Source organism: Leptosomus discolor, chromosome 6 (genome assembly GCF_034619465.1).
Source record: "Leptosomus discolor isolate bLepDis1 chromosome 6, bLepDis1.hap2, whole genome shotgun sequence".
Classification (NCBI taxonomy): Eukaryota; Metazoa; Chordata; class Aves; order Leptosomiformes; family Leptosomidae; genus Leptosomus; species Leptosomus discolor.
Window position 1 is genome coordinate 18,133,808 of NC_141396.1, and position 26,547 is coordinate 18,160,354.

General features: G+C 38.4%; 1 protein-coding gene across 4 annotated transcripts in view; it reads left to right on the forward strand.

Moving 5' to 3' along the window:
• MARCHF5 (membrane associated ring-CH-type finger 5) overlaps positions 1 to 26,450 on the forward strand; it is a 43,580-nt gene extending 17,130 nt beyond the window's left edge. The window contains exons 2-9 of one of the 4 annotated variants that reach the window (XR_015183532.1): positions 3,266 to 3,468; positions 8,805 to 8,935; positions 12,037 to 12,220; positions 12,649 to 12,815; positions 14,044 to 14,199; positions 16,517 to 16,690; positions 23,096 to 24,084; positions 24,201 to 26,450. Coding sequence is in view for 2 of the 4 variants with exons in the window: in XM_086466711.1 (XP_086322837.1) it covers positions 3,266 to 3,468; positions 8,805 to 8,935; positions 12,037 to 12,220; positions 12,649 to 12,815; positions 14,044 to 14,160 (802 nt within the window). In the remaining 2 variants the exon portion in view is untranslated. Of the gene's footprint in view, positions 1 to 3,265; positions 3,469 to 8,804; positions 8,936 to 12,036; positions 12,221 to 12,648; positions 12,816 to 14,043; positions 16,323 to 16,516; positions 17,347 to 23,095 lie in introns of those variants that run through there. The other 3 variants (XR_015183531.1, XM_086466711.1, XM_086466710.1) reach the window with 3 other exon arrangements.
• Positions 26,451 to 26,547: the final 97 nt, after the last annotated feature.

The following is a 26,547-nucleotide window of genomic DNA, read 5'->3' on the forward strand; positions in this document are numbered from 1 at the left end:
GCAAACTTTTTACTAGTATATATATATAATTAATTGCTTTTAAATTATTTTTTTTGTGTGGCTTTACATAGTCATGCCTGCTTGAGACAAAGGTGTATTGTGGTGAATTCAGCTCCTACAGATCGAGGCGGATTTGATTTAAATAACATGAATTAGATCCTGTCCTCCCCCCCATCCAAAACTGGTTTGGGAAAAAAGTAACCTTTAGAAGGAGTATAGCTCAATCAAAAGGAAAGTAGTCTGCCTCTAGGTATGTCTGTTGCTACTGGAGGATCTTACTGATATGTTGGAGCTGTGAGTGGAGAGAGTGGCTGCATTACTGATTAGAAACTCATGTTTTAGAGAAACCTGTTTTTGGGAAGGCCTTGGCTTTATAGATTAGCCATGTAACACTTGGAGTATAGGATCTCCAGTCTTTCATCCAACTGTCTTTCCATCTGCTTTGCTCTTAACGTATGCAGTGTCCTGAAAAGAGTTTGTCTTTGGTAGACAAAAACCCTGATGCAATAAATGAGTTATTCTTGGAGTCAGAATAGAATTTTTGAGACTGGAGAGCTTTAGCTGCTGGGGAGCTGAATCTAAAAGGCATCTGTAACCCTATATTCAAAGCTGAAATAATGATATTGGCTTGTTTTTTGTGTATGTTTTGGTTTCATATTTTTTTTAGAGCTAAGGAAGTGTGGAGAAATACATTAGTGTTATTGATTTGGTCTGTAGAAAGTCATCAAGGAAAAAGGTTTGAGTTTCTATCAGAAACAATGCTTTGTTCCACCTTGTCAGCCTTTTCTATTTCAGGTTATCTGAGTAGCAACCTGATTCAGTGGTAAGAATCAAGGTCATATTTTATTCAGTAGTAGAAAATGGAAAATCTGGCAAGAGCCAAGATACTTGTTTTGAAATGGTTTTATTTAGCCCTTTCTGCTACAGCTGCTGTCAATGGAAAGAGATAAAGCTGATGACAGAATACAAGGAATTTACTGTTTGTTATTCATGACTTGCTAGAGGTTTAAGTCTGTAAAGGGTTTTGTTATTCTTTTCATGGGTCTTTCAGGTTTTCAGATTTGTTTGCCTGGCAAGAAATTGGATGAAGCAATTAAAGAAAAGATGCATACTTTTCTTGACTTATTAACCTCACCAGAAAATTTGAATGGAATTTAATCTACAGACTATTCATGGGCAAATTCACTAGTTAAAATTGCACTGTATAGAGATTATGCTCATGCTTAAATCTGTCATTATTTGAATAAACTTTAGACTTCTGTGGTAAGGTGTCATCTGACCTTATTGGCACCCACGGACCTAACTAGCTCTATTGTGAAGCCTTTAGTTTAAAAATAATAATCAATGTTACAAATTTAGAGCAGCTGTAGACCTCAATAGGATGTGGAATGAATGACTGAACATTTACCTTTTAATGCAACAAAAAAACTGTCAAAGAGGAACAGTTATCAGTAGCACTGTATTGCTTGTTCTTAACAGTAAATTTGGTGTTTCTTGGTGTACATAGAAAATTAATGAATATTGCAAAGACTTGCCTTCCTTAAGAACTCCTTGATATCAAGTATAATGAATCAAAATGCCTGCCAGGTGTTGTAATACTTTCGAAACTTCATGGTGCTCTCAGCATTTTCATCTGGATTCTTATTAACTTGTGGCTTGGCTGTCTTTCCTCCTGCTTAGGAACATTAATGTGTACTTTCATTTAGGACTGCTATAGGTGCATTTTGGGAGCATGGAGGTGAAAAGCGGGTTGGTATTACAGGAGTGTGTAATGTGATGATTCTGATTTAAACAGATGTTATGGGGAAGGACAGAAAGAAGCCAAGTCACTTTGCTTTTACCTTCCCATTGAAACAAACGGAAGAAACTTCAGTTCTGATTCAAGATGTCAGTCTTCCAACTGAGCCATCTTCTTGAAGGCAAACTGATGCAGTTCTAGTTTTAGAGCACCAGTGTTAAAAATTTCCATCCATACCTACTATAATGTGTTCTGTACTTACAACTGGACATGTGCACGTGACAGTTATGTTTGTTTTACGTATTGCTCAATATTACATTGCTTTTCCTGCAGTCTTCCCTGGAATCTGCATCTTAAATTGTGCTACCTTTCACAAGTATGCCAGTAACAAGTTGCTACAGGCTATGTTCTGTTTTTAGGCACTCACAACTTAATTTCAGTGTACTTCCACAGCTACAAATCAGAAAAAGATTCAGTGCTTTAAAAGAATCTCTTGCAAATATTTTATAGGCACAGTCATTCATATAAACAAAGCATGGTTGTTATTCTGTAGAGAAACATTTTCTGTTTCCAAAAAGAATACTATCCAAAATAGTGAAGTCTTAAAAGGAAGCTGTTCGACAATATTTTTCATTGCCTGACAAAAATCAAGTTTCTCATTGCTGACATTTCTCCCCCTTTTTCTTCATAGAGGAGTTAAAAACAAAAACAAAAGCCCCAACATGGTTACAAGTGACATGCTAGGGAGAAAATAGTGACCTTTTAAAGGAATTACTGTATTTTTTTGCTTTGAAAGCGGCTCTAGTAAGATTTGCCCTTGTTGTGCATATAATTCCCTTCTAAATTTTGTCTAAAGAGCTTTAGTTAGTTGTAAGCATTGGTTTCATTTTTTGGAAGGGGTGCTGAAGACAGACCTTCAGTATGTATGTGTTTAAGTATAAATTTGTCAAGTAAGTTTTCTGACAACTGTTTAGCACTGATTTCCATAAGAGAAATGACAATCAGGTAACGTGACTAGAGTTGGAAGGGACTTCTAAATTGTCATTTCTCTTCCCAGATGCTACCAAAGGTTAGAGATCGGAAGCAGAAAAGGCAGACTGAAACAAACAGTATGAGGTTTCCCAAGTAACAGACTACTGTATTGACCATGTGTTTTTAATTTTAAAAACTTACAAGATGTCTGCTGTAGGAGATAATACATTTTAAAATACATGGATTTTTCATATGTTGAATTATTCAGAGGTTGAACTACAGTCTCAATGTTTCTTAATTCATAAATTATCTAAAAGTTAAATTAGCAATTCAGAATGTATTAAAAGCAGTTGTTTGTCTGTAGTATATGTTAATACCAGAACAAGACTGTTGTACGAAATACTTAGGTTTTTGGTTATTCAGAATGAAGCAACACACATAATCTCCTCTAGGTGCACATTTTCTGAAACTACATGCTTTCACATGTGAAAGTTTTAATGTAAGCACGTAAAAGTAGCGAGAAAAAATCTTCTTTTTTCCTTCCTGTAATTACAGAAGCTGCTGGGTTTGTTTTGCTACTGATGAGGATGATCGGACAGCAGAGTGGGTGAGACCTTGCAGGTGCAGGGGCTCTACGAAATGGGTTCATCAGACTTGTCTGCAGCGCTGGGTGGATGAAAAGCAAAGAGGAAACAGTACTGCTAGAGTTGCTTGTCCTCAGTGCAATGCAGAATATTTAATAGTATTTCCAAAGCTAGGTAAGATATGTATCATTTAAATTTTAAACATAATGGGTTGTTTCTTTATATTGCTCTTACTTCTTTTTCCCCCTTTTGTGCTTGGAGCATCAGTTCTGTTGAAATCTTGTCAATTCCATTTTCCAGACAGAAAGAAATAACTTTATATTCTGCTTGCATCCTATTTGGTGGCTTAGTTAACTACCTTCTGAAAATTTTGGATGTGTTCCACTTGGGTATATTGATGTCTTACAAGTTATTGACCTATAATTAATCATGGTTAATGTGATTGATTATTTTTTTTCTCATTGAGCAGAGGGTGACTTCTTTCAGCAGTTGCCAGATATTAGCACATAAACATGTACTTTTTTTCCTCAGCTTACAGAGAAACTGTTATCAAAGGAAATTCAGAGGAAAGAACCTTGCTGAGCAACCTGTTGCATTACCTGAAAAACCTATTTTTACTGTGTTGTGGAGGTATTCCTGAGTCAGTATTGCCTTATATTCAGGACACAGAATGGTGGTTGCTGGGCACTGCTCTAGCTCTGTTTGTCAAGGTGAAAGAAAAGAGTTGGAGGTGGTCTTCCAGAGTCTGCTTGAGTAGCCGAGTAGGACACTGCACAAGATGTTGCATATATTTAAATTAGCAGTGGTTGATGTTATTACAGCCCCCATTTGCCCATATATTCTATGGGGTATATTAAATAGGGCAAGAAAACGAAATGTTGACAGGGCAACTTAAATTTTGTTTAAAGGTAAAACTGCTTGTTAAACAAAAGCTGATACAGCATGTGAATACAGGCATTTAGAGGATTTTAAAGAAGATTTTTTTTTAAGTATCTTATTTCTGTAATGAAACAGCTGAAAGTAACTTGCACTGTCAGTTCTTTGGGCTGGACCTCTTTTCTGTTAGTATAAGGGCTGACAAAATTAAAGTGTGAAGCGAACTTTGTGGGTGATGACATTGATTTCCATGATAGAACACTGAGAATGGGAAAGAAAATATGGACTAGTGTATTGTTGATATTCAAGAAAACATAAACCAGCTTGAAACTTACAACCAAGTTATTCACATATCAACCACAATTCAGCTTTGCTATAAGGATAAAAGGTAGAAAGGAATCTTAATCTCCATCATAAAGGAGGCACCAAAAGGTAACATTTAGCATTGTCTTTGGGGGAAAAAATGGTTTGATATCTGGACACTTACAATGTACCACAAAACTTGAAGCTGTTTAAAATTGCAATTTCATCATTCAAGATACAAGTAAGAATGTGAGCTGTATTTGCATTTTATTTTGGCAATGAGAAAAAGGGGAAGCAACTATAGTCTGGAGAGGATATGCGCACATAAACAACAACCGGCATTTTAATTTGTTCTTGCAATTTGTGGCATGCTTTTATTTGAAAGCTAAGATTCCTAAATGCTAACGTTCCTAGCTTCTGAAGTTAGCCTAAAGTGCTTGCATGAGATTGTCCAGCTCTTGCATGCAGGCATGCAAGAATCTTTTGATGTATTTTCACTCACAATACCATCTTTTCCTGTTTTTAAAGATGGGAAGGGCATAAAAATTCAGACTTGTGGAGGAGTACACAAGACGTTGATAGTAGAGCAGGGAAATGAATTTAGGTCCATCAAACACCAATCGTGAGTTTGAAGTGCCTTAAACAAGTGAGAGTCTTGCCTCTTTGTAGCTCTTCCTAGTAACCCAAAACTGTGATATCACAAATCAACTAGAAGTCAAGGTCACACCAGGCAGAGTTAGGACAGTAAGATGTTTTCAAGCAGTCTTGCCAGTCGTCCCATTTCTGCTGCAGCAGCTATCTTTTGAAGACATTACTAGTCATAGCATTCAAGAAAACTTGAGCAGGGAAGAAGTAACAACTAGTTTCCCTGAGGTGGTACAGTTCAGAAACTTACTTACATTAAGACTTCTCTGATGTACTGCTGGAAACATTTTTCTAAAAACAGATTTTGGTGAAAGAGTGTTCCCTAATACAACTTCTTTTGTTTATAATTATAGTTTTGAAGTAACATGAACTTGGAGACATCAACAAATATCTTTAAGTAACAGTGAATGTCTTTTTATGTATTTTCCTACTCAAAACACCTACCTAGTGATCTATCGTCTTAAAAGTGTAATTCCATTTCAGATTTGATAGTGCATAACAGTTTTAGAGGCTGGGAGAAACTATGTTCTCTACTAGCTGTTTTCTGCTCTTCTGAGAACTTTTTTTATTAAATAGGAAAATATTACTGCCACTTTGAAAATAACCAAGGTATCTTTTTAGATAATTATTTCACTTTAATAAACAGAAAACAGTTTGGCAGAAAACTTCAGTAAGAAAACATTCATTACAAAATGAAAAATATTTTTATATTTCCTTCTTTAATTTTTATGTCAGCGATACTTAAATTACCTGCTTCTTCCTTAATACCATCTTAAAGGAAAGTTACATTTGTCCCCCTTTCTCACTACTTCCTACCTAAAGGGCTAATTTAAAAAAAAAAAAAAAAAAAAACTGGAACAGTGTTTTTTCTAGTCTTTTCTCAATATTCTATATGTAATTCTCTAGCTTGCTTCTTTTAGTCATTAGTATCAGTAGGTGCAATTTGTTAGTACTTTCAGTGTTAGACTTCTGCTGTTGCCATGTCACCCTGCCAAGATATATAAGGCAACCTTCAGTGCTTTGGTTGCCCTTTAGGACTCACCAGATATGATGGGAGTTTTTGAGTCTCTTGTCTTCACCTTCTTCAATCAAATGTAAATTTTCAAAGTGGTACAACTAAGCAACCTTTTCAGTGACTGGGAAACAGTCAAGATGTGTAAATTACTGCGCATGTAGTACTTGCAGTTATGACCTTGTTGCTATTTTCAGCACATTGATAGACATTCCAGTGCTTCCTGAAGTCTGTCCTGGAAAGTTAAACATAACTGTTAATACAGTTGAACTGCTTGTTCCAGTTCTTTTTACTTGAAGTAGTGTTGTGTCTTCAGAAACATTTTAATTTTCGTACCTAATCAATAGTACGATGCTCAACTCAGGAATAAATTAACTCTATCATTACACTTTGTCATCTGCTTATGGACTAATTTACATCATCATTTGGTGTATTTGAAGCACGGTGCTGGTGAGGTGTTTACTGTCTTACAAGCCACATAGGAAGTTGCTCCCTGCCTTTAAAACCAGAGCTTATTACTAAAACAAAGAATGCATGCTGTACTAGAAGATGCATGCCGCGGTAACCAGTTTGAAGTACCTGAGCTGGAGGTTAAGAACCTGAGGCTCCAGCAGAGCTAGAGTAGAGATTACATTAAGCAGTATTCTGCCAGAGTTGCTTAGGACTCCCCCCTGGTCTGATACAGAACTTGGCAATATTTACAATGACTTCTGTCAACGCTGCACAGAAGCTGAATGTGTTTAAATTGCAGCTCTTCAGTATGGTATTCACACACATAACCTGTGTATGGAAAAAAAAGTTGCAATCCTTTTACAAGGTCTCTGGATGCTGTTGCTGTACAAACAGTAGGTACAATCCTGCCCTGTTCGTTTTTGTTTTGGGTTTTGTTTTTTTTGTTTGTTTGTTTTTTTTTTAAAAAAAAAGGGGGGGGCGGACACCCACCACAAAACAGATGTATTTGGGAGTGCTTTACAAGGATACTAATGCTGATAAAACATAACAAGGAACAAGTTCAATTACATGTTCCTTTTGCTTGTTTTCACTGGCTGACTTGAGTGGAGTAGAACTGGCTGTTTTGAAACTGTTCACACTAGATCTGATTTCTTGAAAAAGAAGAACCAGCTAATTCCTGAAACAGGAGTCACAATTTTGTCAGTGTGGCTGACGGAAATAAATTCTCTGCAAACTTTTTTAATGCGAATTTCAAGTCTTGATGGTACATTTAAATGCACAGCTTTTAATTCATTTGGTGTAAAGGCAATAGTCAGAGACAGTCTTTTGGCGAACAGGGTGCTAAGTTATCACCACCCTAAAAAAAGGAAGAATAGGAAATAGTTATGTACTAGGAGTATTCAAGCTAAGAATTGAACTGCAAGTGCTTTTGTATATTTGGAGAATGCAGAATACAATACCTTTACCTTTAGAAACGTAAAAAAGAAAAAAATCCTCAGCACCTAATCTCAGTTCTGTGCAAGGTCAGAACAAGTTTCGATTAATTGGAGGTCAGGAGGAAAATGGCATACAAGTCAGGGTTGGTGTACAAAACAAAGCATGCTAACTAGCCTGGCAAATAATTTAGTGGAAGTCCTGTACATCTAGTATGTGAGGACTTCAGTAAGTCATTTAACACCATGGCTCAAGAAATCACTCCTTCCTTACACACTCACACCATGCCCCCCCCTCCAAAAAAAAAGATGGATAACAGATTAGGAAGAAACCGTGATGACAGACATTAGTTACCTGAAGAATGCCTATAGGCTGATTTTGAGAGTAACTTAAATATTTTCACTAATGTTGGTAGGAAAAAGTAGGAGGGAGCTAACAAGAGCTATTCGTGCATATGAGCTGGAGGCAGACAGACTGTATGTAGAATTTGTTGACAAATACCGAAGTATGTGGAATCTGATCATGGTGTATGACATTTTTAATTCCATACGTCCATTTCAGACTTCAACTTCTAGCTTTTGCTGTGCTGGTGCTCTTGCAGTCCCTTGACTAAAAGATGCAAGCATGCCCTTGTTTACCTCACCAAAGCTGGTCAGGGCAACGTCTTGCTCCTTGTAAGTCTGGAAAGTGCAGCTGTCCATAGACGTCTATTCATGCGTTGTTGTCATAGGCACTGAATGACCTGAATAGGAGGGTTTTTTCTTCCAGCATTTGAGAGATGGTCCTCTAAAAATACTGAATGCAGCCTCTTCCAGTGGAAGGAATCTTTCATACTGATTGTGCTACTTGTTACTGTAGAGCAGGATGGTTTAGTGACAGTATTCTCAGGTGAAGCTGTCAAAGATAAGCACATGAAGTACGTTACAACTAATTGGTATTTCTTCCTTCTGAAAACTAAAATATCTAACAAATTAAAAAAGCCACTAAGCCTAAAATGGTTTATAGAACAGAACAATTCTGATTCAACACAGACAAAGGAAGCCAGTCAACTTCAGAAAGATGTTGCGGTGAATGAAAAGTGGTAGGTAGAAATAAGTTACAAGTTTAGCTTAGTAGCATTTTAATTACATGTTCTCACTTAAACAGCATGTGTGGGATGTCAGACTTGTATTTTGCCAAGTTTGTTCTTTCTTATCAGTGATAGATGCTGAGGGCTTTTTTCAGTATGCTTGTGTGTGTATATATATATATGTATATATTTTGAAACCTTACTTTTTCTTTATCATAGGTCCAGTTGTTTACATTTTGGATCTTGCAGATCGACTGATCTCAAAGGCATGTCCATTTGCTGCAGCTGGAATAATGGTGGGCTCTATATACTGGACAGCTGTTACATATGGAGCTGTGACGGTGATGCAGGTATACATGTATTCCTTCTTCTTACCAGCTTTGAGAGTGTTTTCTAAAGAAAAAGTCCATTAATGAAGAATCCTCTTTCCTTGCCTTAAAACATGCTTTAGCTGCTTTCATGACTTTCAGTGTAGTTAGCAAGTAAATTCAAGATGGGTGGATAGAAAGTTTTTCTCTTTAATTGATGACACTGTATAAAGCCAAGTATGCCCACTTGATGTGATTCAGTCTGCAACTAACAAAATTCACTACTACTTTAGCTGGCTGCCCTTTGTTTGGCAGGCTGGTGAACCCATTTCTGTTCTTATAGAAGAGGTGCCGTTCCCACCTAACTACTAATAATGGGTAGTCTCATTCTTCAGGAAGACATGAGACTAATCTCTTCTTTTACCTGTAGAAAAATTTTGCTGGTAACATTCAAAGGGTTGAGACATGGTGACTTTTTTAGTCCTACGACTTTTTTTATTGTGTAAAGGAAAATTCATGCTCTGAATGATGCAATTTATCCATAAACAACAAATGCAAAACACTGCAAATTAATACTGTGTTCTTTTAATTACTTCAGTATGGCTAGTTGAAAGGGAAAAAAAATACTTATTTTTCCTACATCTGTCCTTGTGAACTTGCTGTTTAAATATAAAAATAATGTTGACAGGTGGTAGGCAATTAACTATGGAGAGACCTGTTCACAGCTGGGGATAGTTCAACTACAAGACAAGAGTTTTCATAGACTGTACAGCTAGAAGGGCCTTTGTGTTTTAAATTTAAACTTGTTTTTTAATTTTAAATACACAACCTAGTCCTTATCCATGTAAGTAATATGGCACTACTTTCTTTTGAATTGTGTAGTACTGCCCTACAGTTCTACAAGTCACTGCATCTAAAGATTATGTGCTGGTTTGCTTCCATTTGTACGCAGTCTCGTGGCAGAACTGTATATAACAGCTGCTTGAAGGGGAGCCCAAATGGGTTGATGCGGCCTCCCTGGTACCAGTGTGGCCAGGGTCAAGCGGCTGCGTAAGTGATGTGTAATGACTTTCAATACTTCCTCCATTCCAGTGGAAGAGTCTCTCTACTGCAGTGGTACACTTGGGAATTTCCTCACCTGATAATTTTGTTCGTGTTGTAGCCCTTACAGAACATTGTAACCATCTGTAATACTGCAGCTAGACTGAGATGTGCCAGTCCTTGTCTCCTTGCTCACTGCTACACCGAGCCTTTTTCTGTAGGAACTTAATGACCTTTTTAGCTTCTCTAGAACTACATAACCAAATGGAAAGATAAATGCACCTTTCTGTATAGTTTTGCTTTTGAAATGAGGATCTGTCTAAAAATTAGTTTAGACAGCTGGTCAAATCCCAGGTATGAAGAATTAGCTATTTTCCTCTGACTTAATAGTTTTTGATCATATGGATAGTATGCTGGGTAAGAGAATAACTTATTTTTTACTTATAATGGAGAAGATTAAACTGGGAGTGGGGGAAACTGTTCCACCCCTTTTGCCACCCCAAATTTGTTAGGTTTAATACAGCTTATTTTCTGATGCGTTTCAGGCTCCTTTTCTTCAGTTGAAGGGCCAGAGAGAAGCAGAAAAGCTATTTTTAAAGATTAAGCTTTAGATGGAGAAAAATAAATACAGAATTGACATTGTGACTCCAGTGGTAGCTAGGTCAGTAACAAATCATATGGGGTTACTGAAAATAGAAATAGTAGTCTAAAGCAGAAGAGCCAGGATACTGAGGCTTTTTTTGATGGACAAGGACAATAAGGAGAAAAACTATAGTGTTGGATGTCACACTTTGGGTGGAAGACAGTGAAGAAGCTGGAAGACAAATGCTGAATATTTTTTTTTTGCAGGAACAATCTTTTGGCGGCAACAATATTGGTTATGCCTGTTCTTAGAGGCTGTGGTATATAACGTTACTTCCTGTTCTAGAAGAATAAAAGGGAATGGTTTTCAAAGCAAGGCAAAAAAGTACAGTTTGAGGGTACTGTGGTATGTTACCCTAGCTTCTTCCCTGTGTCCTACCTATTCCAGAAGTACTGGGTTTTGTTGTGGGTGGGGTTTTTTGAAATTTTGCTCTTGTTGCATGTTCTTACCACCTAATTCTAAGTTCTGTGCAAGTGAAGACTTGATAGCTTTTTGCGTTTGTGGGGAAAACAAGAAGTCAATTAAAACACATCAGGAAATCCAGTGCCCAATAGTTGTTATTGTAACTGTTACTTTAGTGTCTTTAGTCTTCCTAGATTCTTACAGAAAAAGTCATAAAAGAGCCCATTCTTTCCAGAAGCGCTTCAAGGACTTTGTTAGCATTTAGTAATTCTTAAATTGAGACAACTCTAGAGGGTATCTACCACTTCAATTTCTTTTTTGTCCTCAGCCCTATTAAGTTATTTTTTAAAAATAAAACATACGTACTTGTTAGGAAAACATAGGGCATTGTTCTGTTACAGTTCTTTGTGTGCCAGTGGAAAGGTTTAGAGACATCAGTAATGTCTGTCCTTTAAAATCGTAGCACTAACCATGTTTAAAAATAAGGTACAAGTGAAGATATGCTACTGTTTCCCCTACAGTTGAAAATAATGTACCTCTTCCTGCGCTGTCTAGAGAAGCAATACTTCTTAGTACTGTCATCTCTGTTGCATAAGGTATTTCTGAATAACAGAAATTTTGATTACAACATCCTGAGATACTTGCTATCAATTTGTCCTTTAAAGAGTAGTATCTAATCAGCTTCTGAGTATAGAATTAATCATTCTAAAATTATAAATTCTGTGCATTTTGGAAAGCATGCTATTTTCATGTTTCAGATATTCAGGCTTTTTACTTACACAAAAGCACATGAAACTTTTATTGAGATGCTAAGGAATTGTGTTACAGCTCTGCAAGATTAATGACTTGCAAACTAGGCCTGGTGGCTCGCCTGCATTACACTTGATAAGCAACCAAGGATGCAAAGGGAAAACTGAGTATGTTAGGTAAAACAGTATTATTTTTTTTTTAACTTAAAATGTGTGTGCAGCCCCAAACAAACTAGACTTTTTAAAAAAGTTATATTCTTTGTTCAGTTGTGGCCTTTATGTTTGTCAACTATATACGTATTTACCAGGTTGTTGGTCACAAAGAAGGTCTTGATGTCATGGAGCGAGCTGATCCTTTATTTCTTTTGATTGGACTTCCCACTATCCCAGTCATGCTAATATTGGGCAAGATGATTCGTTGGGAGGACTATGTGCTCAGACTGTGGCGCAAATACTCTAATAAGCTACAAATTTTGAACAGCATATTTCCAGGTAATGTGATTAAATTTAGAAGGAAATATCAAGCTTGAATTTGTGCCTTTAGGAGATGAGGATAGGCAAGTAGTTTTTGCCATTCTTAAAGTGCTTAACACTTTTCCTGTGTTTTATGTTCACTTTATTTAGATTGTATTTGTATAGTACCTAGTGAAAAAGGTGGGGCAAGAGGAGTAGGAGCATATTTTGAGTTAAGGCCTTAGTAACAAAACAAGCTACAGAAAATCATGGGTCTTATTTGGAAATAAAAATGAATACAGTCATTTAATGGAAACAGAATATTCACTGAGAAGAGGCATAGTTCTCAAAAAGTAATTGGGCTATAGATTTGTAATGGAGTGGGGGGTGGGCACTGATGTGCTTTCTGTGTTCTGTGTGAGGTAGTGGCTATGTAACCTTTTCTTCCCCCACTCTCATCCCTTTAGGCATTGGATGTCCTGTTCCTCGTATTCCAGCAGAGGCCAACCCTTTGGCAGATCATGTTTCTGCTACACGTATTCTGTGTGGAGCTCTAGTTTTCCCTACTATTGCCACGATAGTTGGCAAGCTGATGTTCAGCAGTGTTAACTCAAATTTACAAAGGACAATCTTGGTAAGATTCAGTATTGTTTGTTTCACAAACAATTATAATATAGGAATAAGAAGTGTTGTGTTGTGGGAGGAGGGAAGGAGGAAAAGTAGAAAGGAACATAAATTGATCTAGAAGTTATAGTGGCATTTGATTAAGGGAAGGGTTTTTTTTAAAGTTGCCTGTCTTGGCAGTCGACAAGCATCACGTGTGTGAGATACTTTGTCCTTATGACTAAAACTAATCTCAATTCAAGACAAGACTGAAACTTGCCTCTGATATGGTACTAGGCAGACCTTAGCAGTAATTAAGGGTGATAAAGAAGATGAGGAACCAGCACCTTCTAAGAACAACCTCTGCAAGGGAAGATTGGGGTGTGTATTGTCAACCTTTTCATATTAGCTTCTGTTTACTAATTCTTTGAGAGAATCCCTTTGTTGCTTATTTTAATGAGGAGAGGAAAAATAAAGTCTCCATAGAAGCTGAATGGAGAGGGGCGGACAAAGAGAGGAGACAATCTCTTCCTTTGTGAATAACCTCTCTGGCTTGCAGCCTTTCAAGGGGAAGCACACTGAGCTTGTAAGACAGTATCCCTGATCATCTGACTGTCACTTCAGCCCGTTTTCAATTCCAACATATTTATGCACTCCTCTCTTCCGTGTGGAAGAAACAGTGGTATTACAACTGTTCATCCAGACTAAAGACTACTTACTGTCTCGTCTTATTTTGAAGACTTGAGATACACATACTGTAAAACTTTGTGGAAAAAAAATGTTTTACAGAAAAACAGATTTTCTTTCACTCCACACTTGCTTTTGGCAAGTGGTCTTTTTCACAGTCTGATTATAGAATGGTAATCAGTATTACTCCTTGTGCTGTGTACAGTATATATTCAGAGAAGGATGGAAAGCAGATACTTATCTACATTTTACTTTGTTCTTTAAATAGGATGTATTTTGATTCTTTTTTTTTTTTTAGAATATTTGTCAGACTTCCAAGCAAATAAAAGCTTTCAAAAGGTTTTATAGATCCACTGTGTAATCCCTTTAAGTAACATTAACCTCTGTAATAGTGCATTGTGACAAAAAACTTTGAGATACTCATTTGGAATTGCCCTAATTAGCTAAACTTCAGAAGAAAATGCTGTAGGATTGGAAAACAAATCTTCTTTGGCCAGGAATTTTTAAAGAGAACATTTGCAATGGTATGACACTGAACTGTGCAGGTTTTCAAAATATCTTTTTTATTTCAGGGTGGAATCGCGTTTGTTGCTATAAAAGGAGCTTTTAAGGTTTACTTCAAACAGCAGCAATATTTGCGCCAAGCTCACCGCAAAATTTTAAATTATCCTGAGCAAGAAGGAGCATAAGGCTGTGATCTCCAGATGTCGTACAGTCTCACCTAACAGGTTTCCATGTTGTATTGGTTCCATCGTTATTGCACAGTAGTGGAGAATTGTGATAAGTTGCTGCTCCTATTTTTTGTTTTTCTTTAAATATAATAAAGCACTGTCTTGTGGCAGGGTAGATCCTTTCAGCAAGCACTGAACCTAAGAATGTGACTTGGCTTTCATTATTTTTGGCTATATGTTGGGCAACAGGCTTCTGAATGATTTTCTTTGAGCCAATATGCTGAATGGAAAAAAGAAAAACATCAACTACAGAACAAGAACACTTTAAATGGTGTAGTTAATGTAGGCTATATCCAAATGCCTTTTTTATATGTGTTTTCATGCACACACTATCATCCAGTTCAGCATTTCACACAATGAAGAGAATTTTTTTTAGAAAGGAGAAGTAATTGTGGGACATCAGTCGATAAAGATTTCCTTGGGTTTTGCTGGTATCAAACAGGGAGTGTAGAATACTCAAGTGACTGGTCAGAGAAAGCAGAAGATAGATCACTTTCTACAGGACTCGTGCGTCAGCTTTAGCCGCCTAAGTACTAGGTGTTGAAATGAGCATGGCTTCCAGGTGACAGTTTTATTACTGGTAATTTTTGCTGTCCTGTTTTATCTTCTGCAGTGCCTAGTGATATTTTCTCATGGCTCTTTCACTGTTTTGTAATGGGTGCTGGATAGCATTTGTTTTCCTCCACAGTAAAATAATTACATGAGGGGAAGTAAATTTCAGTTGCTTGTTTTGTAGTTAAGTATTAGAGCACTTGTTTAGGTTTTCATGTTCTTTTTGATTATGTAAATACCCCTACAAGTACAAAGAGCAGTAGAAGTGTGGGGAAACAACATTGGACACTAAAGCTACATTTAAACTGACAGATTAGGGCACCCCCCTAAACTTCCAGATCCAGGTGCACAACTCTGCTCTGTACCAGGATTGGGTGCTCTCCTGCCTGTACCAGCTCTAGTGGAAGGATTGGCTGGAAGGGGGCAGCGCTACACCCTGGGTACCTCATCCGGGCGTGGTATGTGCAGGCGAGCTGGGCACTCTTAAGACAACGTGGCTCCATTCTGTAAAGGACTAAAGGATAAATCTTAAATGTGTAATAAACTGCTTATACAGTAAGCTTTACAGTGACAGCATCTTCAAAGTAGCCAGCTGAGGGAGACATTAGCACTTCAGTTAACCAATTTATTTATAAACTTAATTTCAACAGAAAGGAACTGTTTTGCGGAGTCAAATTTTGACAAACGTAAGACAGCCATTTAATATTCATGCCAGACTTAACCTAGATTTAGTACTTGAAGTTTTTTCTTAACATCAATTTATTTGTTTTTCTCAAAGTGTTTCTTTTGTTCATATTAGTATGTCAAATGCATGGAGAAAGGTTTAAAAAAAATCTTTTAGTGGAAGTATTCATAAGTAAATATTTCTTTTCACCAGAAATGAAATAAATGCAGAATGGACTTCATATTTGACTGCAATAATGTATGTTAGAGAAATTAAAATTGGTACCTTTTATATAGTATGCTTATCTTAATTACTGAGATGTAATATTTTAGAACTGTACAAAAGTGTATATAATGGCCAACTAGTATTCAAAAACTATACAGGTATTGAAAATTATACATTCAGTCAATATCAAATACTTTTGAGGTTCTTGCTGTAATGGACGAATTACTATAATCTTGTAAGTCTGCTGATTATATTTGTCTTAGTGGGCACACTTTTATATAAAACTCTAAATAAGTAGCAACCTCTGAAAGTTGCTGCTTTCTGTAAGATAGTCTTGAAACAATATAATATGTATTTCTTACAGAATTCCTCATTTCGAGAAAACAGCTTTTCAGTGGTCTTCACTGTATATATTTCCAACCAATTTATTACTGTTTTTTAAAGTCTCGTGAAAAATTGAATGATACAAATTAGTGGGTTTGAAACTTGTTCCATGGGAAAGCTCATTGTCTTCTCTGGAAGTTAAAGCTATTGTAAAAATAGTTATAAGAATACTGTATGGATTATAAAATGATTTCACCTGAGTGGCAGAAGGTAATAACTCTGTTGTAAATCTTGTTTTTAAGTATTGCAAATTATAGTTACGTTGAATTAGGTTGAATAAATATTTTTTACACTCCCTAGTGTATTTTGTCAGTTGAACAAAAGCCTGTAGCAGAACTTCTGAATGAAAAATGTGTTTTATTTTAATGCATACCTAAGGATTTATGTAATCAATTTTAAGTTGATAGCCTAACAAAATACCTTGGGGATGAAGGAAGAATTGCTATAAGACTTTAAACTTAAATTTCTTTTTTTTTTTTTCCTTTCTAGTGATCAATAAATGTAAGAGAATACATTTCTCAAACATTTAAAGCAAAAGAACTGTTGCAACACGAACAACTTCTGGTAATACAGAAACAGGGTTGGAAGTTACTATATAATTCTGGGTTGGCTGCTGTGCAGCATTTATTTGGGGAATACACTGATCCCTCTTCATGGAGAAAGGTAATAATGGCTGTAGGAAGTATTTTTTTCACTTGTACCTAATTTATGTCCTGTTACTTTCAGAACAAGGAATATGAAATGTTATCTAGAATTTCTCAGTGTACCATCTTACCTGTAACTTGGTTTCTCTTAGTCTTCCATTCCGTCAACATAAAGGCACAAATTATCTGAGCTGCGATTATGTCAATAATAGGAGATGCTTCTCCCCTTCTGTCTCCCCTCCCATCTCAAACTCTTAGATTTAGATGGAGCCCTACTGTACTTCCTACCTTTTTTTGTTTGAATGGCGGTTCTTTCCTTCATCTTCTTTCCACCGCAAAAGGCTTTCTTTGTAACAATTTGCATGAATTGCCTGGTTTGAAATATTTTAATTCCTTCCTCATCTGGAGTTGTTTCTCAAAGGTTAGCTGTCCCTTAGTTACCAGAGAAGGATCCAACCATGTAGCTGTTGAGGCCTCCCCAGCATTTAGAGTAGTTCTTCGCTTGTAAGAAGAGATACGCTGAGGTGTTGTGACTTCAGTCAGAATTACTATTTTAATTGAGGACACAATTTTTACTAGAATTTCAGCTGCATAATGTTTATTGTGGCAGCAGTGAGGATTTCCCTTTTTTTAAATGTGTAATGTGGAACTCGGACAAGTTTATGGAGTGAGTGTTTGAGGGTTGCTTGAAATAGGCTTTTACTAGCTGCTTTTCTAAAAAGTTTTTAACCACAGACAAGTAAGTATCTTTGTTTGCATAGTGGTTTTTACTGATGGAGAGAACCAGGGGAAGGCGAACTACAAAGGTCATGGATCCATTTCCTGTTGCACCAGTAATTATGCTTTTGGAACCCTATATTTAATGTTCTACATCCATGCCACGTTCTCTTTGTGGTTTGTTTTTTGAAGAATTAGGATCGAATTTGTTTAATGCATCACCGACTACAGTCACGTTATCTGTTCTCATAAGAAATGCTGTGCTAACAATTCCTGCTCCCCATTTTAAAGTACAAAAGCCAGTTTCAGTAACAAGTCTCGGTTTGGAATTCTTCTCTAGTAGGCAACTGCTGCTGAAACTTGATGTGGTTTTAGGTTGTTGGTTTTGTTTTCATGTTTGGGTGGGTTGGTTTGTTTTGGAGCATGCTGGGGTGGGGTTTGTCAGAGGAAAGCATGAGATAGGACCATAGGCAAAAGCTAGGAAGTTCTGAAAAACAGTCTTAGCAGTTGTCCTCTCGCTAACAGGCCACTTCCCCTGCACCCTTGCAAAGTCATCACTCTGTTCTACATAGTGTGAAACAGAGCTCACTAGCCAAACCCAAAAAGTAGTTGAGTATTCATTAGTTCTTGCGCAGGTTGAGAATAAGTTCTGGTTTTGAAGGGTGATTCAAACAGAACTGATTGTATTTTGGATTGTGAGTGTTATTAATCACCTTAATTTTCCTATTTTTCCCACAAAAGATGGGGACATGGGGCTACTTGATTGGGATGGTACTTGTTAGATTGAAAGAAACTTCAAGGAGGCTGACAGTTAACTAGTGTATTAGCCTGCGAGAGGAACTGTTCATGGAAACCAGCCTCTGTCCTGAATCTTCAGCAGTTTTTATTAATTCCAGTATGTTTGTGTGCGGGGGTATATAAATAAAAAAACTGTACTAGGAGTGTCCTTGGCTATAGTTAAGTACATACATGTAAATAGCAATATATTGGAAAATGGTTCTTGCCAGGATTGAGGCACCAGTTTAATCCATCACACTACTACACGCTGTAAGGATCAACTACAGTTTTGTCAACTAATCTGAATTTGATGCAGGCAGTATTTAAGATGACCTGAAAACATTAAGGTTGTGCAGTGTTAATTGTCTACTTCCTTCTTCACTAATGTAAATAGATTATTTTAACATTTGAGGAATTCAGCTGTTGCCATCTTGCTTACTTTTGGCTCCACTTCCCTAAACTGAGACCTTCGACTTTTCATTTACCGTGACTTATGGACAACTTATTCTTACTGTTTCTACCTGGGTTTTCTGGGGAAAAAACTTCAAATGCTTCAAGAAACCACACATGCTCTTTGATATTTAACTTAATGAGGTAAATAAGTACTGTTCTCATATGTACTCGGAATATACCACTGAATCTGGTGGTACCTCATCCTCCTTATCCTCAGCCTCTCAGTACCTGAACTACCATCTTCTAACCCTGTTGACTGAAAACACACGGCTTCTCCCAATAGTCTCTCACACTTGTTGTGATTTGGGGAAAGATTCTCACTTTAATCTGTTTCAATAAATTCCAGCATAATCTGGAATTATTCTTGTAGGCATAATTCTTGTAGGCACCGAGGCAGACTTCTTTCTTCATTGCTGTTTAGCAGGTTGCTCTGTTGGAATGATCCAAAGTTTGCCCAGCATTTCAACCATTCAAATTCTGCTTTACTAATTTATGGAAGTCCAGGGTAGGCTTTATGAATTCATTTCAAGGCCTTATTCAAGAGCTTGAGTAATACAGCTCACTTTCCAGAAAGGCAAGTCACATGACATGTGTGCAAAGAGAACATTACTGCGAGTGGAAAACAAGCAAAAAAACTTCTGTAGGCAGGGCTGGACTACCTCTGTTAGATCATGGCCCCTCTATACCTCAAGAAGGTTTGAAGTTCTGTGGCCTCTTTGTCCATTCTTGCCAGTTAGTTATTCACATGCTCTGGATATTTAATTGCTTTTGCACCTCTGAATAGTGTGAGCATAAAGCAGTTTTTCTGATTGTAGTATACTAAGTAGTTCAGTAGAAAAATTCCATTCCAGAACCACTAAAAGCAAATAGCAGATGTGACTTGAAACTGCCTCAACTAAACAGCTCAGCAGCACCTGTCAAAACATATCTTGCAGGCACCTCATTTAATGCTGGATGACTAAGCCATGGAAAAGCAATTGCCGAAGCAGTGGGCCTCCATAGGAAGTTCTATGCTTATTTTTAAAAAGAAATAAATAAAAAATATGCAACTTCCAGCTTCAGACCACTCTGTTGTACTGCATGCACAGCTTGGTGTTTTGGGTGTTTCATATTTTGCAGTTGCTCCTCCACTCTTACTGTAACCCAGTAAGACTGAGCTGCAGCTAATGGGAGCTGATAAAGGAACACACTGATCTGAGTGTTTACTGGATGCCTAAGAACTGGTTTTTGAATAATTGTGACTTCTCTGCATGAATCATTACAAGAAGCTAATACCCTTACTCTCTACCTCTGGAAGAGCCTCCCCCTACCAATTTTCCAGATACTCCTCATGCATAGAAGCCAGAATGCAGAAGATAGCACAGAATCAGAAATGCTTTTATTGTGACGAAAATAAAGTGTTTTCTGCAGCAAAATGGTAGCTGGTTCAGAAGTGTTTGACTAACTTGATAGAAGAAAATCTCTACCCCCTTACGACCCTTGCGTAGTTCTAGGTTAAGAGCCCATGGGTAATTGAGGTAATTGAGTTTGTTGCTAATCATAGCTTGCAGCATTACTCTTGCACGAGCTGCTTGCATGACTCTGTTTCAATCAAGACCACAGTGGAGGAGGAAACTTCTGCTTCTCCAGTGTATTTGCACTTCAGCTTCAGGCATTTATATCTATTTTTTTAATCCAAGACAGATGTTGGTTAAATATACATAACGTTATAATAACTCCCTCTGTGTGAGAAGTATTGGAGGAGCTTTATGGAATGCAAGTTACATGATGAAAGTCTTTCGGAAGGGGGGGATTGGAGGAATAAAAACTTAATTGAGCATCATTTCAGAGGTAGAAAAAAATGCCATTTTGACACACTGAATCTGAGACTTGGACCACATTCCCTCAGTACTAAGCTATGAATGGCTAGTGGGGTTTCTCATAACCAATACAATAGCAATTCTTTTGACTGCTGAGGGGGGTATAGAAAATTGTTGCCCACCTATAAGGATAATTCAGTCTGAACTTCATTAAACAAAGGCTTCGGTTTTTTCTTAAATTCTTCAGCACCTTTTAAATGTGAAGCAATTGGCTTTTGTTCTGGTGGTGGTTTCTTTTTCAAAAGCAATGCTATCTTTTAACTGCAGGGTTCTCTATCCCAGCATGTGGTTAAATTTCAAGGTACTATAAAAATGAAAGTGCTTTCCACTTAGCATAAATTAAATACTGTGCAATGCATCTGACCTTCCCACATCACCACGCCCCGTCACAGACATGGAGCTGTGCTGTGTATTTGTCACGTACCACCTTACTGGTAATGAGGCTTCTTTTCCCCATCTTGTTTCAAAGATGAAGAAAAATGCCAGCTAACCTAAGGAGTAAGTTCACAAGTGATTTCAAAAGTAGAGGTGCTCGTGTTTCTTTGTTCAACCCTAGGTTCTTTATGAACAGAGTTGTTCTATCTTCCTTTCTAAAGGGGCCCAAAAGTGAAAGCTCTTCGGCTTAATAGGTGGTGAGACTCATTACGTAAATTTATTTTTTTTAAATACATTTATAACATTTACATGTAGCTACATATATGCCAAATGACAGAAAAATGTATGTGTATTTCCTGAGTCTTCAGGTCTTACTCTGACTATCCAAAACAGCTTAAGTGATCACAGACAGTCCATAACATTCCTCTCAGCAAGTCCTTCCTCTCAACTCCTGCTCAAGCCAGTTCAGTTCTTGCTAAAATCACATACACTGCATGTTGGAATCCCTTTACGTAACACTTAAGAGTAGAGTCACTAGCAGCCCACAGAAATATTTTGTCCTAATCTACAGATTAGGACCAAGAAAACCATAAACAGCTTTACTAGTGGCGTCTTGGAGATGATTTCAGCAAAACGCCATGAAAATTGTCCCAGATGTCAGGGATCATCTTGTCTTCTCAAAAATCTGAGCATCATGCGGCCTTTCTTGACTGAGCATGAATCTCGAGTACATCCTCTGCGAAGGTCAGCAGCATGTGGCTTGTAGCACTGAGCTGTCTGTGCCTCAGTCTGTTTAACTAAGTGCTAAGGTAGGGAAAAATCCCTGTGTGGAAAACCGCAACTGCAGATAGTGCAATTATAGGAGGTTGTTAGAATGGGAAACAGTACTGCTGCCACCTCCCAAAACTGCGTGGGATGCAGGTATTAACTAACTTTACTAGCTTCTTAGTGTCAAAGTGGTGCCCAAAGTCCTCATTTATTGCAGCTGGCATTCAGATGTTATAGGAGTAGCTATCTGCAAACCTGACAAGCTGAATGCATCTTCTGTAGTTATCCTGTTTGTCCTTGTTACCACATTAATTAAATCCCATAAACCTCCCTTAGAGTGTCTCATCATTGAGGAATACAACCATTTATGGCATTCACCTATGAAGACTTTAAAGACAGTCAAAGCAAATCATTCTCTATAACACGCTGGACACCTTCAAAAGCCTGTTAGATGGTCAGCTTTAGAAGCTGCATTACAGGGTAATTAGTTGCATCTGGATATTCCTCAGGAGCAAATTAATGAAGTGTTTTTAAAAAGCAGTGCACAGGACTTGAATTAATCCCTTTTGGCATAATCATCATCTGGGAAGCTATGTAATCCTTTTCTTGCACCTAAAAGATGTTTCTATGAATGGCAGCCACTGAGCCAATGCTGAAACAGCGTTTGCGTACATATGAACGTGACCAAGAGAAACTGAGTGGTTATACATCAGCCCTGCTGGTGGTTTTTCATTTTGTTTTGGTTCTGCTCTGTTTTTAAAAGAACAGGGCTTGTGATGCTGCGCACCACAGGAAAGGCGCAAAAGGCATAAGCAAGCTGAATGCAGTATGTGATGGTTCTGCTGCAGTCAGAAAGCAAATAAATATACTGAAATATAATTAGGATAAATCAAATACGCACCGCAATTATATGGCACATGGTAATAAGCAGACTCCAAAAGTGCATGGTGTATTTTTGCATCCTCACATTTCCTGTACTCCCAAAGCAGATTCTTTCCTTATTATTGCATTTTTGAGATGTAATTAGATGGCCTCAAAATATCTTTTTTCTCTAACAACCCTTTTTTTGAAATTCAAGTCTCTCTCTTTACTAATTGACTTGCAGAGGAACTGAACAGTATCACCATCAAAATACAGTAACAAGACAATATTCCCTGTCCAATAGGTAAGGAAGCAGAAGGATGGAGAGAGTGTACAGTGAAGTTAAATTCTAGCACTATTAACAGGTGAACTTGGTGCTGTGTTTGAGTAGGGAATATAGTTCATTTTGTTTTTTAGAATATATTAGCATTAAAAAAGGAAACAATTAATCAGTTTATACCACCCCCACCCCCAATGCACCCACACAAAACAAAATCTGCCTTTTTGCTCAATACTGATGCCAGAACAAAAGCGCGGTACCAGAGTGGCAGTCTGCTGTACTGGCTGCACTGGCCATCCTGCCCTTCAGCCACTGTTCTCTTCATCTTGCGCAGGGCTCTCACCTGGCTGGAGGTAGCACTGCATGCTGAAAACCTGGAGGATGTGAAGAATCGCTTGATGAACCAAAATCAACTAATGACCGAAGTGCAGGGGATGCTACTGCAGGGTCACTTTTATCTGCACAGTCTTGAGTTTTCGGACCCAGAAGTCCTACAAACAAATCCCCTTCTCCATCTATAGAAACAAAGCAACCGCTTGACAACATAACCTGTCAGTGCCAATGGAGGATGGGGTTTCTCGAGCATGTTAGACAAATCTGTCACAGCTGGATGTTCTTGCAGATTAATTTTTAGCTGACTTCAGGTGCAGCTACACAGCTCAGGTATGGTCTTTGCTGGATGAGCAGATGCACATAGAGCAACGTTGTGACAGAATGAGCCATGGATATGCCCTCTGATACTTCACGTTCTACTGCACCTTGCCCAATCCTGCTTTCCACGTGATTGCTGGATGCTAGTAGGGTTCTTTTGGGTGAGACCCTAATGCTCTTGCCTTCAGGCTCAGTTGCCTCCACAGGAAGCACCTGCAGCCCACAGCAGATGCCCCTCTCCTGGGGCCTGACCACCACTTGTTGCTAACAGCTCACCCAGGCAGCAGGGGTAACCTGCTCCCAAGCTCAAGCAGCAGGACAGGCATATGGGCTGCTGTGAGAAAGCTCAGAGCTGGGCTGAGACCCTTTCCCTTATGTAATGATGCAGATAGAAGGGGGATCTGCAGACCTGAGATGGCGCCAGCTTCTTGCATAACTGCACAAGGGGTCTGTTCTTGGGGCACTGGGCAACTACAGAGCTTTGGGCTGACCTGAAGGTCATTACTTGGTACTGGAGCCAGGCTGGCAGAATAGTCCCTCTCTCTTCCTCTGGCAGGGAAGCCAAGTCCAGTTCTCCCAGGACACAGGAAAGGCCCGTGAGTCAAAGACGTAAAGGCACAGGGTGCCCTCTGCCATAGCGGTACGGTGGAAGCACCGCCTGAAGGCAGAGAGGTGAGTTAGCTGTTACTTGCTTCAAGTAAGGGTGGGGTTGAGACTGATCTGCTCTATTGAACAAGCTTCATGCACTCTTTTTTACACCAGCAGGTACGAATTTTATTTATTTACAGATCCTCTGTCTTTCCTGGTGCATTATAAGGCTCTGACACCAAAATGCAGAGAGACCACAGCACAACTTTACAGAGACCAGGTTAGCCTCAGAGTCTGCAAAATAACAGAAGATACAAATGAGAGAGCATCGTGGCAGGATTCTGGAACTGTACCAACTGCTTGGCAGAAAAGATACAGATTTCATATCATGTCTAGAAGAAGATCATCCCTTCTTATCACAGCTGTGGTTGCAATGTAAGCCTAGAGCAGATGCTGAATTCTAAGATTCTGCATTATCGGAAAGCAGATCTAGGCCCCCAGCAGGTAAAACGCTAGCACTTGCCAGCTTTCTTTTTCCTGCTACTGTTGCTCCTGCCAGTAGTTACGGTTGTGCTGAAAAGTTATATTTAATGGTCAGAGATAAAGATAGTTGGATATGGATTTGCAATCCTCAACGCATGCAGTATTTGAGATGATCTGATCTCATATTCTGGTTCAGTCCTTTTATAGTTAATCTCCCCATTTTACGACTGTGTAGGAATTGTAGATTTTGGCTAATCCTTCTCCTATGCCTCTGGTGGTTGGAGCTTTTCCCATTGACAGCAGTTCATCGGTACAGCTAAACAAAATCACTGTAAGCTGTCAAACAGAAGACAAATGAGAGCTTACAAAAGAGAATACTTGCTGAACTGAGACAAAACTTCCAGCACCGACAATGATCATGGCGGGGGAGCACAAACTATCTAGTTATAATTGCCAATTTAGCAACAGCTGAGCCTGTACTTATCTGAATTGGTACTTCTGCTAAATTCATGATGTTTTTGTCCTGTGCTAAGCCTTGACGTTAGCAGACACAATGCAAATGCAGTGTTTCAGGGATAACTCCTCTCTCAAAAAACAGCAGGTGATGGTTAGTCTGAGGACTGAATCCTAGGGGAAGATGGCTTTTTCCCCTCATGTGGGCACCTGCTGTTGAGCTGAGATTTTTTTTTGAGTCTGCCTGCAAGCATCAAGGTGACGAGCACGCGCTGGTTTTTTTCAGTAGATGTAATTGTTCTCAGCTCCAGCCTTTGCCTTTTTTTTCTGAGCCCAAAATATAAATTCACTTTTCTTTTTGTTTAAAACTCTCCTATCTTGCTCTTGGAGTCCTGTCTAGATAACGTCTTATCTTTGGATTGTACCTCATAAAACCAGCATTCTGTTTTATCATGAAGTGGTCACCACCAAACACTGGTGAATAAATTGTAAATAGGCCTTATTGTATCAAGGATAAGTGATTTGTGGGAGATAATTACTGTTTAGCCTGCTGATTTGCTCTCTCATCAAAAGATGTTTTAAATTAATGAACAGCATATAAAAGGATATATAAAAATAGGCAAGAACCATTTGTCTGAAATAAATTTTCCTCCAGTGCAGTGAAGTGCAGACAAGAGTGCAGTAACAAAACAAATGTGTGCGCCCTTTTAAACGAACACCAGCATCTTGGGGATTTATGTGACAGCAATAACTCTCTCATAAACTAATCAGCTATAATGTTAGGCATAGGAAGTCCAAGTAAAAAAGAGCATGTTTGGTGTATTGATGATGTTAGTATAAACATGGCATACCTGAAATAGAAAGAAAATACAGAATCTTGAAATTCAACTTACTCATTACAAGAATAGGGGATGGCAAGAAACTGGAGTAAGAAACAAGTCTTTTCTCCTCTCATGTGCAGGGATACTGCTGTCCATTTTGGGGCAGGATTCTTCTAACAGCCTTCTAACTTGCATCGTATACAGGAGGAACTGTGTCTGTTCTCCAAGCTGACTGTTATTGTAGTCCCATAAATACCTTGCTATAAATTATGCCAGAGACAAATAAAATTGGAGGGATGACACAAAAATAAGCTTTACAATACAGACAAGGGAGAAAGTTGTCTTCATCTGAAACCTGAAATGTTACAGACCAACATGCCGCATGCTAAAAGGCTTTGACAGGCCTATCATCAGCAGGGGTGTAGTTTCCTTTCCCATCGCATATTCTCTAAGTCATGGCTGCAGGCCTTTCTTCTTTTAGTATGGTTAGCAGGCTTGGTTTGCAGTTTGGAGATGAGGCAGATCATAGGCGTTTACTCTGCCTGTGGTCTGAGGCATCAGTATTGGCACCAGTGTTTAAACCAGCTTTGGCCAAAACCGCTGTACTTCAGCTCACGGGGCAGGTCCTGCCGGAAGGGGTGGGGGCGTGTGTGCATGGGGCAGCAGGAGTGCAGGTCTGTCTGGCGAAGGCCTGACTCGGGCAGCCCTGTGGTCCAGCTTCCCAAGCAGCTGGTGGCATACAGGTTTCGCTCCTAAGCCGTAGCTGGGGTGCACGTTCACGGCTAACGCT